The sequence below is a fragment of the Prionailurus bengalensis genome, chromosome D2 (assembly GCF_016509475.1).
Source record: "Prionailurus bengalensis isolate Pbe53 chromosome D2, Fcat_Pben_1.1_paternal_pri, whole genome shotgun sequence".
In the NCBI taxonomy this organism is placed as follows: Eukaryota; Metazoa; Chordata; class Mammalia; order Carnivora; family Felidae; genus Prionailurus; species Prionailurus bengalensis.
In genome coordinates, this window is record NC_057351.1 from 80,814,846 (window position 1) to 80,835,430 (window position 20,585).

The 20,585-nt window shown below is 44.8% G+C and overlaps 1 protein-coding gene across 2 annotated transcripts; it reads right to left on the reverse strand.

The window, feature by feature from the left end:
- Positions 1 to 356: 356 nt before the first annotated feature.
- Positions 357 to 20,051, reverse strand: TEX36 (testis expressed 36). Of its 2 annotated transcripts, XM_043597822.1 has the most exons (6): positions 19,875 to 20,051; positions 15,229 to 15,360; positions 14,438 to 14,518; positions 8,041 to 8,289; positions 7,462 to 7,534; positions 357 to 1,032 (listed from the first exon to the last, which is right to left on the reverse strand). In XM_043597822.1, the coding sequence occupies exons 1-5, from the start codon at positions 19,923 to 19,925 to the stop codon at positions 7,499 to 7,501; spliced, it is 549 nt and encodes a 182-aa protein (XP_043453757.1). In that variant the 5' UTR covers positions 19,926 to 20,051; the 3' UTR covers positions 357 to 1,032; positions 7,462 to 7,498. The 2 variants fall into 2 exon arrangements, with proteins under 2 accessions (XP_043453757.1, XP_043453758.1); XM_043597823.1 differs by lacking the exon at positions 8,041 to 8,289.
- Between the last annotated feature and the right edge of the window lie 534 nt (positions 20,052 to 20,585).

Here is a 20,585-nt window from a genome sequence, read left to right on the forward strand (position 1 = left end):
CACAAATCCAAATTTTCATGTACACCAGAAACACAAATTCATAATTGTTCTTTAATATCGTATGTATCCAATATTAAACACATTTCTATGACATTTATCTTATCTCCCTGATCACAGCTTAATAAAATTATAATTACGACCTTTGAAGGTATTATTGCCCGATCCACATTTAATCGGCATTCTTAGCTTGAAACCTGGACTCTCGCAAGGGGGTGGCTGCATTCCCTCGGCTGACAGCGAGTCTGGACGGCACGCTCTGAGAGGGAGGGCGAGTCTGTCCCTGCTCAGCCTTGTTCCCCAATGCCCAAGGCAGAGGCTCGAAAAACAGTCGTTGAGTGATGAGTCAACACGTGAGGTGTTTGGGCATGTCTTCCATTTATTCAGTTGGTGCCCGTGAGAATGTGGCTCACGAGGCCCAAAGGGAAGGGGGCGGAGCCCTGTTAGGAAGGAGCTAGAAATTAGGCCAGGTTGAGTTGGCAAACATATCTGCTTTGATCAGAACTGTCCTGAATGGCTAAAGACGCTGAGCTCTCCAGTGACTGTGGACGCACAGAGCCAAATCCCTCCTTTTAAAGATCCCGAATGTGACAGATGTCAGGCATTGGTTTGCTCAGGCCTGGGTGCCTGTCTGTTCTCAGGGGAACAATCTGATTTCTCCCATGGGGTGTTGTTGAGACTTGCCCGTCCCTTTTGGGGACCGCCATGGCGTGTGCGGGAGGACTGCACACGTCACTCGTGGCTGACGAGGGTCCTGGGTGCTTTGACCAAGGTTATAAACGGCGGGAGGATCTTTACGACGGCTTCAACGTTTCTCCTTCAGGCCTAAGGAACAGCAATGTGTTCTAGGGCGGGGAAGGCCAGATGCTACCGCGGTCACTTACGATCCCGCGAACAACCCTGTGACCCTGGGTCGCGAGCACCCTCGTTCTTTCCCCTGGGAACCAGCTCCACGGCTCCAAGCGACGCGACCAGACCAGCGCCCAGGTGGAGCCGGAACAAAGCTTCTCGGATCTGACTTTCTGACGCTGCCTCCTGTTTGGGCGGGGGGAGGCAAAGAAGGGAAGAAAATGTGATGTGTGCTCTCGTGCCGGTATGGCCCAATTTGGAAACCTGCAGATCTGTTTGATTTCGACTGGGGGAGAGAAGACCGCGTTTGAAGTTATTTTGGTTCTTCTGTGCAGAAATCACACGCTACACCTCACAAATTCGACAATTTCATAGAGCCGTAGTCAAGCGTGTGAGTTACAATTTTATTCATTCTATTTATTCAGTGAGTCAGGCTCTGACAGGGGGTTGATTTGTTGTTTAATATTTGGGGGGATTATTTTGGTATATTTGCAACGTGTTTACTTAAATACTGGGTGTTAAATGAGATGTTTTCGTTTGTTTTGATAGGTACTTATAAAGGCAACGTACAGCATTTCACACTTACACAGCGCTTTCCGAGTCCTCCGCACGGCACGGGCACTCGAGAATGACTACCCTGTGTGTTTGGGAAGTGCCAGCCTCACTCCGCCCAGAGAAAAGCAGGACTTGAGCCGTGGTGTTAAGCCACCAAGCCCAGACCCGAGCTAAAGGGGCTCGACCCACATCTTGGGCTCCGGATATCGCACTAGGACCCAAGATTGTGGGCAGCAGCAAAGAGCCCAGAGGAGGAAATGGATTCTTCTTGCTTGTTTTATGGTCCTCAGGGTGTTACCATAACAGCATGGATTCTTTCATGAACTCAGCGGAACATATGGGGAACCTATACTTAGCTTGTCATTTCAAGCCCTTCCTCCCCCACACACAGCTCCCCCCCCCCCTCAGGAGTCCTCAATATGGTACCAGTTCTGTAGATTTAAAAAAAAAAAAAATGCTCCATTGGGTGAAGCGTCCTTTTGTCTTGGCCCACGGGACAGCGGCGATGTGTCCTGAACTTTGATTCGAGTTGCAGTTGACCGCAAAAATGCCAAGTGGACCCTGTTCCGGGGATGGCTAGCCTATCAGCCACGGCAGGAACAGCCAGCCACCGCGTCTGAACCTGGTGCGCAGCCACCAGAACAGGGATGGCTTTGGCCGAAGACGGCGACAAAATGTGCAAAACAAAGAGACGGCACAAGGCAGTCTTTAAAAATAGTCCTAAGTGTCAAAACAGACCAAACGAGAATGTGCTTCTCTGCCTAAAAATAGACCAGTGTTCAAGGGTGGGCTTCAAATAGGAGATCATCTCTCTGCTCTTTTAACTCTGATCTTTAAGGGCCTGAGATCTGATTTGTATAAACGAGAAAGCCAGTCGCTAGGCACATGCTTCCAACATGCACAGTAAGTGACGGAAGCTCCCCGGTGTGGCTCCGGGAGGGATATTAGGCAGCATCGCTCTGAAAGAGTATTGCCAAACCATCAGCTGTTCTTTTAGCATCTAAGTCATTTCTAGGATGGCACAAGTCCAAGTCTCATTCGTTAAGACAGCAGAAATCTATAAACACCTGCATGTAATTGATTAGTAAGTTGGGGTTTCTTTAACTGGCTGTTTATTCCTCTGTTCAAAACAACGCACTAAAACAAAGAACCAACAATGGCAAGTCATTGACATTGTGCCAAGTTATTAGAGACTTTTATTTCGGTAAAGTGGGTTATTGTACTTGGGGAGTTCACCTGAGTCCCTGAGGGCTCCCCTTCCATTAAAGTGCTGTGTCCTTTGTTCTTGGTTCACCGGATTGAGACCTTAAGGTGAGGTCGTGGGACGGTGGTATTTACATTTTGTGTAGAAAACAATTAAATGAGAAAAGACTGGGTTTAAGGGCCAGTTCTCTAATTTGTGTTTTTGTCGATGGTAAACATACCCCCCCATTCTTCAATCCCCAAGAGCAGAGGCTGATCTTCCCCCATCGCTGTGTCCCTCCTTCACCCAATCGCAGATAGGGTTCTGCAAACCTTTTTCGTGAGTTTGTGAATTTCATCCCTAGCACACTGAGTTTGGGGTAACTCCTGTTGGCGATTGTTGGTGTTTGGGCAGAGAGAGGCGAGGCGAGGCAGGAGTGAGGCAAGTGAGGGTTTGTGGGGGCACCTGGGAGTAGGGGTGGGGGGAGAGGAAATGGGAGGAAATTCATCCCACATCAGGCTCCTTGTTGACAGCATGGAGCCTGCTTCGGATTCTCTGTCTCCCTCTCTCTGCTCTTCCTCACCCCCTCAAACACTTAAAAAAAACCCACAACTTCGTACAGCTCTATACTGCTTTCAAAATAAAATTTTTAAGGGGCAATTATACATCCTTTTCAAACACATAAAACAGTTACAAAAACTGACCAATGTGTTAAGCCACAACACTTTCAACCTTTCCGTAAGCAAAAATTATACAGATCTTAATTACTGACCACAACGCAAAAATTAATCAGTTAATAAAATATAGACCATGAAAAATAACAAAAGAATTAACGGAAAAATCTAGTCTTTTTTAAAAAGTTTTTATTTATTTATTTTGAGAGAGAGCATGCTTGTGCGTAAGCAAGCGGGGGAGGGGCAGGGAGAAAGAGAATCCCAAGCAGGCTCAGAGCCTGACTCCGGCCTTGAACTCACGAACTGTGACATCGGGATTGGAGCCAAAATCAAGAGTTGAATGCTCAACCAACTGAGCCACCCAGGCACCCCACAGAAAACATACTTCGTACTAATTCTTGGGCGTAAAAAGAAAATGACAAGCTACTTGAAAATGGAGGTACTTTCGTGCTTTGTCGAAGATTAATTGACCACAGAGTTGTGGGTTCATTTCTGGGTTTTCTATTCTGTTCCATTGATCTGTGTGTCTGAGAGGCAAACCAAGAAACAGACTCTTAACTCTAGAGAACAAAGTGGTGGTTACCGGGGGGAGGCGAGCAGGGGGAATGGTGGAACGGTGATGGGGTCTAAGGACCGCACTTGCTGTGATGAGCACCGGGTGTCGTACAGGAACGTTGAACCACCACGCTGTACGTCTGAAACCAATATTACCCTGTATATTAACTGGAATGTAAATAAAAACTTTTTTAACAAGGGGGAAACAAGGTAAAAAAAATAATAAAAATAAAATTAACAATAAGTAGAGGAGCATGATGCGTCTACCAAGTGGCATTGGAAAGAAATTGCCTCGCCTACATTTACAAGAAAACAGGAAAGGCTGCAAATAACTGAGTTATGCTTTCACCTGGAGAAGCTAGGAAAAATAAAATAAGCCCAAGAACAGAATACATAAACAGGAAAGCATAAATTAGTAAGATCAAAAGCAAACAGCAGCGGCGAAAATGTAGATTCGGTAAACAGAGCAAAGACATGTGACCAACATTTAACGTGTCGAAGGACAGGATGTAACTTTGAAGCATTAGAGAGAATAACTAGATTAAATACCCAAATTCAAAAATCCATATGAAATAGATGATTTCCTCTACAAATAACAGCAACCAAATTTAGATGGGGACCCCTGGCTGGCTTAGTTGGAGGGGTGGGCAACTCTTGATCTCGGGGTCGTGAGTTTGAGTCCCACGTTGAGTGTGGAGATTACTAAAAACAAATAAATAAGCTTTTTAAAAAAGTGGCCACAATTAGAGAAAAAGAAAAAAAGGCAGAGAAGATACAGACTAATTTCTATAAAATACATTGCAAAGATGTTCAAGGATCAGGATCTGTACCTGAAAACTGCACCAGGTCTAGGAGATTTAGTAGCAAATTCTATAGACACTTGCAATTTGTACAAGCAGTGTCAGGGCATAGTAAAAATAGATTTTAAAATCCTTTTAAAAATGGCATATCAAATCCTCAATTTATCAAAAGAATAACACAACATATCAGAAACAACTAACTACAGTTTGTCTCTAGGAATGCTAGAGCGGTTCACCATTAGAAAATCCATGGATATACTTTATTACACTCACAGATTAATATAGAAAATGTATATGATCATCTCAATACGTGCCAAAACGTCATTTGCTAAAACGTCATCCCATATATTAACAAGAAGAATCATAACAAAGTTGGGGCGCCTGGGTGGTTCAGTTGGTTAAGCATCCAACTCCTCATTTCTGCTCAGGTCATGATATCTCACGGTCGTGAGATCGAGCCCTGCGTGGGGCTCGGCGCTGAGCTTGCTCGGGATTCTCTCTCTTCCTCTCTCTCTCAAAATGAATGAATGAATGAATGAATGAACAGACATTAAAAAAAAAAAACTACAACAAGCTCTTAGAATTATTTCATAGTCTCAAAGGAGGTCCTAAGCAAGGCATGAAATCCAGAAGCCATTACATAGAGGTTCATACATCCTATCACATGAAAATATATGCAGAACTAAAAATATAGTGCATACCACACCTGTGCAAGATGTTAACCATAGGAGAAACCGTAGTAGGTGAGGAAGGGGGGAGGGTGGGTGTATGGGAACTGCATACTTCCCATCCGATTTTCCTGTAAGCCTAAAACTGCTCAGACAAAGTCTATTAATTAAAAATACATACAGTAACAACGAGGGAATAACCAACACACTAGATAAAACACTCGCAACACATTTGATACAAAACCCTCCATATCTTAATACATCAAGAACCAGGAGTGCCTGGGTGGCTCAGGCGGTTAAGTGTCGAGGTCCGTGAGTTCAAGCCCTGCATCAGGGCTGCATGGAGCCTGTTTGGGATTCTCTCTCTCCTCTCTCTGCACCATCCCTGCTTTCTCTCTCTCTCTCTCTCTCTCTTTCAAAATAAATAAACTTAAAAAAAAGGAAATCATACAAATAATTAAAGAATAAGACAAAAGAACCAATAGGAAAACAAGTGAAAGATGCAGAAAAACAGTTCACAGCAAAGGAAACACCAATGGCTTTTCAATAGCCACACACACACAACGAAAGAGATGCAAATCAAAATACAATGCCAGGTTTTTTTTGTTTTTTTTTTTTGTTTTTTTTTTTTTAGCTAACAAATGGGTAAATATCGAAAAAAAACTTTGGCTGTGCAAGCGTGTGGGAAACAGAAGCGCCCGTATCTTGTATCTTGTTAGGGAAGTTGTAAGCTGGAGCATAGCCCCTTTTAGAAAATTTGATCTTAAGATTTTTTAAATGTAACGTAAACTAAAATTTAAAATCCATGTGTTCTTCGGTGGAAAGAGTTTATTTTTATGACTTTTACCATGTAGAAGTGCTTGGAGATGGCTGCAAATATCTACCTATCAAGGTGTTTATAGGAGGAAAAGACAGAAAACTGCATAAATGCCCATCGAAAGATTCCGGGAGCACGACGCACCCGTGTAATGAAACGCCAGGCGGCCGCGCTTAACAAAAGAAGTAGGTTTGTAGGTACTGATACTTACTTTGAAACTTCAAAGACACATTCGTAAGTGCAGTTGTTACTGGAACAGCAGAAACCAACAGTGGAACGGTGTGTGCCGTTGATGTTTGTTAAAGGGTGTGAGAGAGAGAGAGAGAGAGGGAGAAGGAGGGGGAGAGAGGGAGAGGGAGGGAGAGAGAGGATCTATACAGGCTGCCTGGAAACATAGGCACCTAAAAAAAGTGTCAGTAGGGCTGACACTGGGAGGAAAAATGGAGACTGAAGTCAAGGATATCAGGGAAACCGTATTTCATTGTTTGATTCTCTTTTTCCCATGTACATACTTTACATGGACTTAAAAAAATATATCTTAGGGGGAAAAAAACCCAGGAAATAAAGAATAAGAGATCATTCTGGGTGGCTCCGTCAGTTAAGTGTTGGACTCTCGATTTGGGCTCAGGTTCGTGAGATCAAGGCCCGCATCGGGCTCTGTGCTGACCCTGCAGAGCTTGCTTGGGATTCTCTCTCCCTCTCTCTCTCTGCCCTTCCCTCATTCACAGGCATGTGAATGCACTCTCTCTCTCTCTCTCTCAAAATAAATAATAAACTTAAGAAAAATGAGATGATTCTTAACTAGATAGAGATTATCTATCTAAAACCTACAGCAATAGTCAGACTTCAGAGTGGCACATTAGAAGCAGCCTGGTTAAGTTCAAAATAAGGACTATCTGTGCTAATATTCAAATTGTGCCTGATGCAAAACCAGGGGGCGGGGGGAAATGTATAAATGGTATCAATGACATAAATTACCATTTTCACGAGCGATATAATTGTCTGCATAGAAAATCCAAGAAAAAAAAAAAAAAAAAAAAGGGCGCCTGGGTGGCTCAGTCGGTTAAACGGCCGACTTCGGCTCAGGTCATGATCTCGCGGTCTTGAGTTCGAGCACCGCTTTGGGCTCTGTGGTGACAGTTCAGAGCCCGGAGCCTGCTTCGGATTCTGTGTCTCCCTCTCTCTCTGCCCCTCCTCCCTCACGCTCTGTCTCTCTCTCCTTCAAAAATAAATAAACATCACAAAAAATTTTTAAAAAAAGGAAAGTTATAGAGCATTATGGGCTGTATAACAGTTTATGTTCAAAATGTATATGTAGTCATACATTATAAGTGCACAGAATAAAAACAAATGGTTAACTTACTTCTGGGGACAGGACAAGGATCGGAGATGTGATGAAATCAAGGGGGACTTCTGGTTCCTCTGTATTGTTTGAACTTTCAAAAGAAAAATAGAATCATATATTAATTACATAATTTTTAAAACTTCACCCAAAGGTAATGTGGCAATTTTAAAGTTCATTCAAATACATTTTTTGTTCAAAATCCTTCCATTTACAGTGTGTGTATCTTCGCATATCTTTATTTTATAAGGACTTGAATGTTTTTCAACCTTATTAAAAAACAGAAATATTTTCAAGGTGGGGAGTGATAACATAACAACATAATGATATGATGATAATGTAATCTGTAGCTTTTCTCGTTTCTCAACATAAGGACTTTAGTCTCTGTTTATCACTGCAAGAGTACTTCACCTCCGCGTAAGGCGTATATAGTCTCTAACCTCTAATGTAAATCCTATTTCAACTAGTGGTGCTGGACCGGAAAACACATGCTTTTAGAATGTCCAGGGCAATACCAATATTACAAAACTCATCCACAATCTTCTGGAAGGATTTAGGGCTCCCGTGAAGAACCAAAAATTTGTCAATAGTGAAACTTACTTTGGGATTCTTTTTCAAAAACTCTGTATAGCTTCTCTGAGGAATAAATTTAAAAGAGTTCCATATCTCATTATAATGCTTTGGGAAGCGTCTGAAAATTGGGACCACCACGATTTCTTGACAGACATAAGATATTTGGTTATTTGAAAAGCCATCAAGATAAGATGGGACATAGTCACATGCCCACAGATTGAAATTTCTTGAAACGTGTTGCCTTTTCTCTGGGGAGATCTTCCTACGTCCCAGGCCCTGGAGAAGAATTATAAGAAGATTAGGAGAAAAATATTCAAAGTCAAAGAGTTCTGAAGTCTTTAATAAAACCAGCTACATGATAGCCTATGTCTTAATATACAACACGGCAACGGCTAAGAGAGGTATCCTTTACCAACCTATAAATCAACACCGAAAGCATGCTGGTGGTATTTCGTTATTGTTCTTGTAACCTTCCACTTCCACCAATGGATGTACTTGCCAAGGGGATTGGTCTTCTAGAGACATAGAGGGCAGAACCAGAGAGACCACAGCTGGAAACAGCCTATTAGCCAGCCTAGACTCCCAGGCACCCCAGCCAGGTTCTCTGCACCCAGGTGGCACCTCAGTGAATCTGCCTCTGGCTGCATCCCAGCCTTCAATGGGGTAGATGGTTCTCACTCCGAGGGAAGCTGAACTCTTTCCCACTCAGGAAGCAACACCCTTGGGGGTCTGCCCACAGGATTCCTCATTAACTCTCAGGACCTCACATGCGAACCTGAGAATTACTCTGTATTCAGAACTGTGCTTTCCATCTGACCCATAACTAGAAGAAAACACTATGCTTCGACAAAAGACTAGAAGGAAACGGACATGAGATCACCCAGACTTTACATTATTGATCGTCCTGGACTCATGATGGAGTGACATCCGATAAACCCACGGGAAGCTGAAAAAAATCACACAAGGACCCTCTGTAGCAAAGTGAGTTTGTTGTTTCATAAGGACCAGTGTCATTCAGAGTGACAGCAGGTGGCACCCTCAACTTAGGGTAATTGGAAGAGAGTTTAGTAACCGGACTATTTGTGGGGAACCTCACGGGGACAGTGTAGAGGCTCCAGATCCAAGGGGTTTGAGGAGGAATGTAGTCCCCATAGATGTGTCCCTGGTGCTGGGGCAGAGAGAACGGGAGAGGCTGGTTCCAGAGACACGAAGGGAAGACGCTGCCCGAGCACCTTTCTAACAAGGTACTTGCCGATAGTCCAGGAAGAAAAGTGAAGTAAAATAAAAGAAAGAGACAAAATGAATAGGGGAAAGAGGTACAAGGACAGCAACAAGTAAACCTTGTAATTAAGTCTAACTACTTGCCGGGAATAAGAACGGGAGCCCTAATCCTTCCAGAAGATTGTTGAGGTGTCGGTTAAGCATCTGACTCTTGATCTCGGCTCAGGTCATGATCTCACGGTCTGTGAGTTCAAGCCCCACGTCGGCCTCTGTGCTGACAGCACAGAGCCTGCTTGGGATTCTCTCTCACCCTCTCTCTCTCCGCCCCTCCCTGCTCTCTCTCTCTAAAAAATAAAAAAAAAAAAAATGAAAAAATGAAAAAAAAATGTAAACACGTCTAAATACTTGCTGATAATGTAACTATGAAAAATTGAAATAGGGGCGCCTGGGTGGCGCAGTCGGTTAAGCGTCCGACTTCAGCCAGGTCACGATCTCGCGGTCCGTGAGTTCGAGCCCCGCGTCGGGCTCTGGGCTGATGGCTCAGAGCCTGGAGCCTGTTTCCGATTCTGTGTCTCCCTCTCTCTCTGCCCCTCCCCCGTTCATGCTCTGTCTCTCTCTGTCCCAAAAATAAATAAACGTTGAAAAAAAATTTTTTTTTAAAAAATTGAAATATATTGAAACTTCAGGTAAGAATCCACAAAAAGGAAGGAATGGAGGGGGGAGGGAAGGGGGGGAGAGAGAAACAAATCTGGAACTGAAATCTGCAGGATTTCAATTTGATAGCTGTGAAACCCAGGAGGTGCCACTTAACATTATCCCATGAAAATGGCACCTCCGTGAGTTGGGACAGCACAGTCTGGCCACTAAAGTGAGGAAGGTCAGTACGTTGAAGAACTTGCCATACCCTTGGGGGCTGGGAGTTAGGGGGTAACTATAGATATTACATTTTATATTCATAGGGTAATATAATATCAACGTATTTCTTAAACATTTATAGTTAAGGGTAGCCACTGGTAGACAATAGAAGCCAGTGAGCAAATAAATTCAATCTAGCTAAGTCAGGAGAGGGACAAATTAAAAGAAACAAAGTGCAAACATGGTAAATAGGAAACAGACAATGAAACAACAGAAATAAAACCCAAAACATAAATTATCATAACAATTGGAATGGATGGAATTCTTATACAAAGAAACAATGACTCTTAGATTTAAAAAAAAATGCTCTATTCTATTTATAATTTAAAAAAATACAAGGGCGCCTGGGTGGCTCAGTCGGTTAAGCGTCCGACTTCGGCTCAGGTCATGATCTCACGGTTCGTGAGTTCGAGCCCCGCGTCGGGCTCTGTGCTGACAGCTCAGAGCCTGGAGCCTGCTTGGATTCTGTGTCTCCCTCTCTCTCTGCCCCTCCTCTGCTCTTGCTCTGTCTCTCTCTGTCCTTCAAAAATGAATAAACATAAAAAAAAACTTTTTAAAAAATACAAATTGACTAAAAAGTAAAAGACAAAGAAATAAACCATAATGTAAGTAATGAATGTTAGCAATAGGAAAGTAATAGTGTTTGCTAGGAATTTACCCAAGGGATACAGGAGTTCTGATGCATAGGGGCACTTGTACCCCAATGTTTGTAGCAGCGCTTTCAACAATAACCAAATTATGGAAAGAGCCTAAATGTCCATCAACTGACGAATGGATAGAGAAGATGTGGTTTATATATACAATGGAATACTACTTGGCAATGAGAAAGAAGGAAATCTGGCCATTTGTAGCAACGTGGATGGAACTGGAGGGTGTTATGCCAAGTGAAATAAGTCAGGCAGAGAAAGACAGATACCATGTTTTCACTCATAAGTGGATCCCGAGAAACTCAACAGAAGACCAGGGGAGAGAGGAAGGGGGAAAAAAAGGTTACAGAGAGGGAAGGAGGCAAACCATAAGAGACTCTTAAATACTGAGAATAAACAGGATTGATGGGGGGGGGTGGGGAAGAGGGGAAACTGAGGATTGATGGGGGGTGGGCATGGAGGAGGGCACCTGTTGGGATGAGCACAGGGTGTTGTATGGAAACCAATTTGACAATAAATTATTTAAAAAAAAAAAAGGAAGGTAATAGTGGCAAACCTAATATTACAATTCAGAATTCATGCCTAAAAACATTAAAGTATCTCCCCCGTTCATGCTCTGTCTCTCTCTGTCCCAAAAATAAATAAACGTTGAAAAAAAAAAACTAAAAAAAAAAAAAAAGGGGGCGCCTGGGTGGCGCAGTCGGTTAAGCGTCCGACTTCAGCCAGGTCACGATCTCGCGCTCCGTGAGTTCGAGCCCCGCGTCGGGCTCTGGGCTGATGGCTCGGAGCCTGGAGCCTGCTTCCCATTCTGTGTCTCCCTCTCTCTCTGCCCCTCCCCCGTTCATGCTCTGTCTCTCTCTGTCCCAAAAATAAATAAACGTTGAAAAAAAAAAAATTAAAGTATGTAAAAGATGCTTCGTATTGATAAATAATAAGAGCCACCAAGAACATAAAATATTCATGAATTATTATGCAGAAAAATATGATATTAAACTATATAAGGTTGAAAGAATTACATAAGCTTAAAAAAATTTAGAAACTCAAGAATAATCTTAGAAGGAAAAATTGACAAATGAAGACAAAAATTAAGAACAGGTTATGAAGGATTTGAATAACATAATTAATGGCCTTAATAAAATTAAGAATTTTGCAACCAACTTTGTAAACACCCATGAAATTTTTGTTAAAATCAATCATGTACAAGATAACAAAGATAATCTTTATAATTCAAAATTCATATTCTATAGAACTTATATAAACCATAGAACTAGATATTAGCAACAGAAGTTGATCTGAAAAAATTCTAGCTACATAGAAAATTCAAAACATTCTTCTAAATTATTTTTAGAGTTAAAAATTAAATCATAGACTATTTGGAAGCAAATAATAATGAAACTCTAGTTTAAAAACATGTTCAGATGTAGCCAAAGCAATAATCTAAGGAAAATTCCTAGTTTTAGTAGGTTTACTAACAAAAACAGTTGTAAGTATATGAATTAAACACGCAACCAAAACAGATATAAAAGAACAGCAAACTAAGAGTATTTTAGGAGATGTTACACCAACAGATTTGGAAACAAATACATTTTAGACACATGTCAACAAAATCTACTCAAGAAGAAATAGAAAGTTGGGGAGCACCTGGCTGAGTCGGTTGGTAGAGTGTGTGACTTTGACCTCGGGGTTGTGAGTTCAAGCCCTACATTGGGTGTAAAGATTACTTAAAAAAAAAATCTTGGGGCGCCTGGGTGGCGCAGTCGGTTAAGCGTCCGACTTCAGCCAGGTCACGATCTCGCGCTCCGTGAGTTCGAGCCCCGCGTCGGGCTCTGGGCTGATGGCTCAGAGCCTGGAGCTTGTTTCCGATTCTGTGTCTCCCTCTCTCTCTGCCCCTCCCCCGTTCATGCTCTGTCTCTCTCTGTCCCAAAAATAAATAAATGTTGAAAAATAAAATCTTGACAATGCACCTGGGTGGCTCAGTCGGTTCAGTATTCGACTTTTGATTTTGGCTCAGGTCATGACCTCACAGTCATGAGAGGTTGTGAGATTGAATCAGGGATTCTCTCCCTCTCCCTCTGCCACTCCCCTACTCAAATGCTCTCTAAATAAATAAATAAATAAACCCTTAAAAATAAAAAAAAAATAGACAGTTTTAATAGATTAATAACCAATGGAGAAATTAAAAAGGGAAAACAGTACAAAAAATCAAAAACTAAAAACGTTCTCAAACTCAAATAATTTTATGGGCAAATTCTACCTAAACCTCGTTAAACTGAAATTCCACACTTTATATAAACCATCCCAGAATGTAGAGGAAGTTGGAAAGCTTCCAGTGTTTTCTATGAGACTAACATAGCTCTGATAGAATATATGTGGTACAATCCTGTTTATATCATTAACAGCATATACGCTTATATGTGTATATTTGCATGTGAATTGCAAAAAATTCTCAAATTTTGCCCACCAAACCATTATCTGTGAGTCCTCAAGGTAGGATTGTGAGGAGGGAAAGTAAGAGTGCAAATTTTTAAGAACATTTATTTAATTCTGTGTTCTTTGAAAGTTGTAAAGGACATCTGTTACTTTGATAATTTAAAAAATGATGTTAAACATTCCATTTAGAGAGTCAGGCAGAGTGGGTATTCTCGCTCTGTGTTCAACACTCTGCCAGGGAAAACCAGATTCTTTTTTAGGTTAAACCACTTCAATTTAGCTTAAAGATGGTAGCCTGGAGGAAAGAGTAATTTCGGGCAAGCTTTTTAGCATCACCGTTCTCAGGTTCCTCATCTCTAAATCGGGGATGATAAGAGTAATTAGCCAGCAATGTGGTCATGATGGTTCAATGAGATCGTAGGAGATGCTAGCACAGGGCAGATGCTTTACAAATGGTGGGTATTATTAACGTCGGCGTCGTCACCATCATGGACTTTCAGAGTTGGTAAAGAGTCTCAGAGATCACGTGATCCAACCCTCTCCTTCAGCTGTGTTAACCCTCCCCTGCCTACTTTGACAGCCCCGTGGCCACATGAGCACTGCAAATGTGGGTCTTCTAAACTCAGAGGTGCCACAAGAATAAAACACAAAGCTGGATTTTAAAGACTTCGCTTGGGGAATGTAAAACATCTCATGAGTAATGTTTACATTGATTACATGTCGAACGGATCATTTGGGGAATTATCGAGTTAAATAAAATACATCAGTAAAAGTAACGTCACCTCTTTTTTACTCCACGGGGCTACTAGAACCTTTCCAGTCGCGTGTGCCGCTCACAACATATAGGTTTCCACGGCACGGTGCTGTGTTAACCACCACTACGTGCTCTCAGACTTTATTTTCTCCGCTGAGGGCAACTCACCCCCTCTAGGGGAAAGACAACTCCAGTTATGGGAAGTCCTTTGTACTTTGTAAGCTCGCCTCCCCCTGACCTGTCCCGGGGGGGGCTTGGTTCTGTCCACCAGAGACACACCTGGGAAACCCCTCTTTCCCGTTACAGACCTTCCCACGAAAGCTCGCGAATGGGCAGTTCATACTTTGAGAAGTGTGAGGTGCACACATGACCTTGTTCCCGAGTTGGGGAAAGTTGTCTAGCATCACGTGCTAGAGGTGCTCCCAGTTTTGCTAGTACTCCGGAGGGAAATACTCACAGAGTCAAGGTAGCATCCAGAGCTCTGAAAGCTGTAGCGGTTGTCGTGTACGGAGAAGGGGAAGTTGTTATCTACCGCTTGCTAGAAGAGATTGGGAAGGAGTTGGAAAAAAGACACATCAGAACCCCAGCGTGCTGGCAGAACCTGCAGACAGAACTAAACCCATCACCGGAGAGGAGCAGACGGCGAGGGACAGGAGGTCACGGGTGTGCCTGTCAACTCAAGGCTTTAAAAGTCAACCTCATTGGTGACCTTGCGGAAAATCATAAAAATTCTCTTTCAAAACACCCTCTTTGGAGGCAAAGAAGGAAAAGTGTATAAGCTTGTGGAATTGAAAGCTGGAAAGGGACTTTGGAGGCCGTCAAGACCAAAGTTCTTCCTCTGACCAATAAGGATCCTGGCCCAAGTTGGCTGCGTGAGTTAGCTAAGGGTGAAGTCCACACTGGCTTCTCCCTGAGGCCACTTCGTGCCCCTGAAGTCGCCGGTGAACTGGCCAGGGAGGCAGAACGGGCACGTTAACGATCTGCGAGCTGTAACCAAAGATGGTGTTTTCCTGTCCACAGAGGAGCCTAACTTGATTGTCTGAGCCAGGAGGCAGTTCGTTCTAGGAAGTATTTGGGGTGTCAGAGTGACCAGGCTAGGAGGTGGGATGCTACCGGCATTTAAGGACCCAAAGATGACGAAAGAGTAGTTCCTTCCGAGGAAGAATGGACGGGCCAGGAGTGCCCGTGGGTGCCGCCCCCTTGGAGAGCCACAGGGACGCGTGGCCCGGGCCAGCACTCGGGACTCACCTTCTCTCGAACCTTGTAGATTGGGGGCAGCCTCCCCTCCACTTGCTGAGACACACGTGGGCTGTGGGGTTCTTTCAACATAGCACTTGTGATGGATTCTGGTGTCTTCTGCGCTAGTCCAATCTGAGGGAACTAGAAAACCAGCACAGGCCGTGATTAAAACCAGACACATCTGAACCTCAAAGCCAAGTATCGGGGCTTCCTCTGTAACGTGATCAAAATGCAATTTGGGTGCTTCTGGTGGGCGAAGGAAATGGCGTAATTTTTGTAATTTGCAAGTATTCTTTCCAAGACCAAAAAATATTGTAATGGCCCAAGGCCATCACTGCAGGCTGTTTCAAGTTACCGGGGCCCGCCCCTGCTGTGCTGGAGCCTGGAAATGTTTCTGTGGCCCGGTGAGGGGGGGGTGTGACCTGTGAGCAAAAGCTGATGTGCTCTGAGAAGACAGAAATGGGTTGAGCTCTTTCTTCCTGTCAGGGCGCTCCCCGTACTGGGGCTGAGGACCCAGCCCACGTTCACAGGGGTGAGCCAACCTCCCCCGGTAGGAGGTGGAGGAGAAACATAGCTGACTCTGCCCTGAGAAGGTGGAACGGTAGAGGGGAGAGGGAAAAAATAGGGGATAGGATACAAAGCAAAAGAGTAATAATAAAGATTATCTGGGGAGGCTGTTGGCATCTCCCTATGAACAGGAAGGAAGGAAATAGGACGGGGCAGAGGGAAGACGTCCCAAGAGAGGCCTTGATCCACCCCACAGAGAGTTCTGGGCGTGTGATGGCCTCTCAGAATCATCCTGAGTTAGGGCGACGGGACTGGGCTTTTCTGCACCCTCATCGATCAGTCACCAGGTGTGGGTTGATCTAGGAAGAGGGGGTGATTTTTGAGGAGGCAGCTCTCTTCAGCCACGGGTTATCCCTAGGGTCAGAGCACCGAGGCCTTCCAACAAAGGGAGGAAGCAGAATTTGGTGGCTGGGTCACAGACTGTGGATTCAAAGTTCCCGAGTCCAATCCTGGCTCTCTCTCCTATGAGGTCAGCCCTATGCGAGAGACTTGACTTCTCCACGCCCCAGTTTCCTTGCCTGTAAATTGGAATAATAACACTTCTTTGACAGCGTGGGTGCGATTAAAAGAGAAAGTGCACGCACCAGAGAGTGCTCGATGACCGTTAGCAGGTTGTATCTTTGCTCACAGCTGTCCCCTCCTTGGTCCCCAAACCTACCGCCAGGCCTCAGGCCAGTCCTCCTTGCTTTCTGCCGGATTATAAGGAACTTGACCAACACTGCCATTCTCCCTCATGCCTTCTCACGCCACAGCGTACCTGTATACTCAGGTGGCTCCTGTTCCCTGCCTGCGCAAGTGCGTTCAGTACGTGACTGTTTACGTCAAAAGGGGGGGGGAGATTACGTCCTACATGATGTGTACTTGGTGGGCTGTTCTCGGCAGCACTGGGCTAGGTGACACACGGCGGCCGAGCGGCCTTTGAAACACAGTGCTGAGTGGGAAAAAGAAAGAAGCAGAATGAGATCTATAGCCCAACGCCATCTATGTGAAAAAAATAATCCATGCACGCAAGACCACAAGGCCTAACTTAACAGAACACAACGCCTAACTTACAGAACACAATGCCTAGCTTACAGACCACATCCGAATCAAAGAACTCTCAGGAAACACTTTGGAATGACTGCACGTGGAGCGAGGAGAGATGGGATGGGGATCAGAGCAGTGCCCGGCCAGTGCCCGCCTTGCCAGCCGGGAGCTAGGGCCCGGCCAGCCAGCAGCCAGCATCAAGGCTCTCTGAAGGAGGAGGAATGGAGGAAGGAACCAGGAAGGAGGATGACTTTTTTCCCCTATTATGTTCCACTATTTAAACATTTCTTAACCAAATGCATCCATTACATTCTCTTTTTTCCCACGACAAAGATCATCGTATTTGTTTCCGTTTACCGTTGTAACACATACTCATGGTTTAAGAAGATGTGAACACAAAAACGTAAAGCAATCAAATTCCCCTGAACTCAGTGGTGACCACCTTTTTTTTTTTTTTTAAATGTTTATTTATTTAAATGTTTATTTTTGAGAGAGACAGAGAGACAGAGCACGATCAGGGGAGGGGCAGAGAGAGAGAGAGACAGAATCTGAAGCAGGCTCCAGGCTCTGAGCTGTCAGCACAGAGCTTGACGTGGGGCTCGAACTCACGAACCGTGAGATCGTGACCTGGGCCGAAGTCGGACGCTTAGCCGACTGAGCCACCCAGGCGCCCCAGATGGTGACCTTCCTTGGCCTACATCCCCATTACATGCACGTGCAGCCACGGACGTGTAGATGTGTGTGTGTACCTGTGTATAATGTGGCGTATCTAGGATCATAGTATACATGCGGTTTCTAAACACCACGAACGCCTCCTTATTGAACAGTCATTTTTGGTGACTTTCTCCCCACCTTTCTGTCACCCCGGATCACAATGTTCAATATTCGCGGCTGCGCGCTCACAGACGCAGACACGGCCACCTGCAGAGGAGGTTTCCGTCACTCCACAAACATCAGACCGTGCGATACGTACTGTTCTGCTCTTTGCTTTCCCACTTAGCAAGATACCCTAGACATTTGCCAAAGTCAACCTATAGGCTTCTAACTCCTTCTGTTACATTTTTTTCATGTCTTAAAACAATTCTTTTTCCAAAGTAAATACAAATAATACAGAGGGCCTCCAGACTCGTAACCTTTCCTTTGTCTCTTCCTCCGGTCTGGCTGTGTCAACATTCCTGTCTGGGCAGCTATGGAAAATCAGGGGTGGGGCTGGGAGGGTGGGAGTTTCTGCAGCATCAGGAACCATCGCTCTCCCCAGCTAAGTGACAACTGATTTGAGTTCATTTGTATTCCGGAAGTCTACGGACTAAATCACTGAGCGGGGGGGAAAGAAACACGGCTCTAGCATTTTAAATTTTACTCTTTTAAAATATATATTGAATGGTGATAACATGATAGCTGTGACATAAACCCTTCTGTTAGATATTGTCACCGTGAAATACAGCTTTTTAACTAGTTGGCGGTGAAATTTGTGCTGCATTCCATCACGCAGCGATTGCAATATTAAACAGGAAGGTGAAAGTGTACGGAGAAAGCCTCTCCTGCCCGGCGACAGCCACATTTCAACCAGCAAGGTCAACTGCAAAATGACGGTCACCTCTAACGTGGCAATTACTGTCCTCCCAAATGGGCCGCTGCTGACTCAAAGCCAACGATTTCTTTCATTTCTCCGACTTGTCTGCAAGTTACTTTGGGAAGCTTCAGGATCAGCACTATTCTGTTCATGCTCTTGGGTGCTGGCTACAGAAGGGCCCCACAGCAAGTGCTCGAGTCAGACCTCGGGAGGCAATGCCTCTAGACCCGAGACCGGGCTCTGGGAAGCCGTGGGATCGCAAGAGGAAACGAAACGCTCTCTCTTGCTTTCCCCCATATAGCAGAACCCTGACTTTGTTTGAGGTGGCGTATAAAAAATACCTCCCCAAACTCCCGTGCAGCAAGCTCAGCCACGTGACCCAAAGAGACGCTAGCGGGGGTCTGCGGGGCGGGGCCCCTGGGATAACTTTGTTTTCCCCCACCAAAGAGACAGACTTAGAGGACAGGTGCCAGGGGTCGTTTTGTTCCTTGACCGTCCCCCCTCATTTACCTGCCTGACTTGAACAGCCCCACTCCAAGGATAACAGAACAGAGGACCGAAAAAGTCCCGATGACCCCCACGGACGTGTGTACCAGCCCTGAGCTGCCTACTCCTGGATTTGTTGTTGCTCGAGAAATACAAACCCTTATTTATAAGGTGACGACGCTGTAGTCAGCTTTTTATGATAGCCAGGCCAACACAATCCTCATGGGTATTGTAGCTGATAGAAAGAAGGGAAGCTAGTCTGAGAAACTTGTATTCTTCTCTTGGAGACTGATTGGTGTTATGTAGTTCACGCTCTTTCCCATTTTACTTTGGCTGCCAGGAATCTCAGTGTCAAATCTGATGATATTATATAAATAGCTGTCATGTAGGCCATATGGCCTGTATGTGTTCTGTATTTTCCCGGTCTCAGCCTCTTCTTCTAAAATATATTCAAACTGATTCTGAATTTTTATTTTTTTATACTTTCCTATTTTATTTTGAATATTTTCCATATATTACTGTAAATCTTTGAAGAATGAAGCAGGGTGTATAAGGAGTAAAAAATATATATGTATATGTATATACATTAATATATATAATAGTTAACAAGTAATGAATGGTTACTCTGTTTCCATGAATCCTACTAACCGCTCCATATGAATTGTGTCATTAATCCACACGATAACCCTCTAACCCTGGTGTATACTATGATCCCATTTAACAGACAGAGACTGGTTTAGAAGGACTAAGCACACAGCAGCGACTGCCTAATGGACGTTCACGAGTGTGCTGAGTGTTTTACACACCAGATTTATTTCATTTAGTCCCCCCGAGAACGCTATGAGAGTCCCATTCGACAGGTGAAGGAACCGAGGCTAGGTGAGGCGATTCCTCAAAAGGGATGCCAGGAGAAGCAGCAGAAGAGGGATCTAGACTCAGTTCTGCGAGCTTGGCCACACCCACGTGACCTGAGGAAGGCGAGAGGAGTCCCCATCTTTCTTACCCATCTTCCGTCCTTGTCTAAAGGTGGGTTGAAGCGTCGTCCTCTGACCATTTTCTGCGGGAAGCGGAAGGTGGCTGAGGTTGGCTCCCTTATGTCCCCATTGCCTCGTAAACTCTCTGCATCTGGAAGACGTCCCTCCTCCTGCTCCTGACCCTTGGCCTCTCCTAGAAGGGGAGGTCCAGGGGGACCCACTGTTGCCATAGAATTCCGATGCCCCCATCACAATGGGGGAGGGCTGTGGGTCTTCTAAGCCCTCTGAGGGTTCCTGCACAGGCTACCTGCGGCTGCTCCCCCCAGGCTCCCGGCTGAGGAAGCCCCATTGATGTGTCAGACAAGTGAGGACAACACAGCCTTAAGGAAAAGGCAGGAAGAGCTCGGACAAGGCGAGGCCTGCTGGTCAATGCTTGATGACCAGGTCTCTGGAAGACAGTCCGATTTGTAGTGCTGTTGGCCAATTTCCATGGTGTAAATACTTGTACCGTGATTTTTTAAGCTAACACTGACGAATATGTCGGAAGTCGGGAAGAGATGTGCGCACAGGCTCCAGGCCCCCTCCCTGGGTCAAAGGATTGATCTCCCAGGCTCCCTCCCTCCCAGGCCAGACTTTGGAAGGAGCTGTGTTGTCCTACCTACATCCACTGCTCCCATCAGTCTGGCGGCCCCTGGCCCACGGCTCCCGCCCCTGCTGTTAACAGCAACCTCTCCCAAACC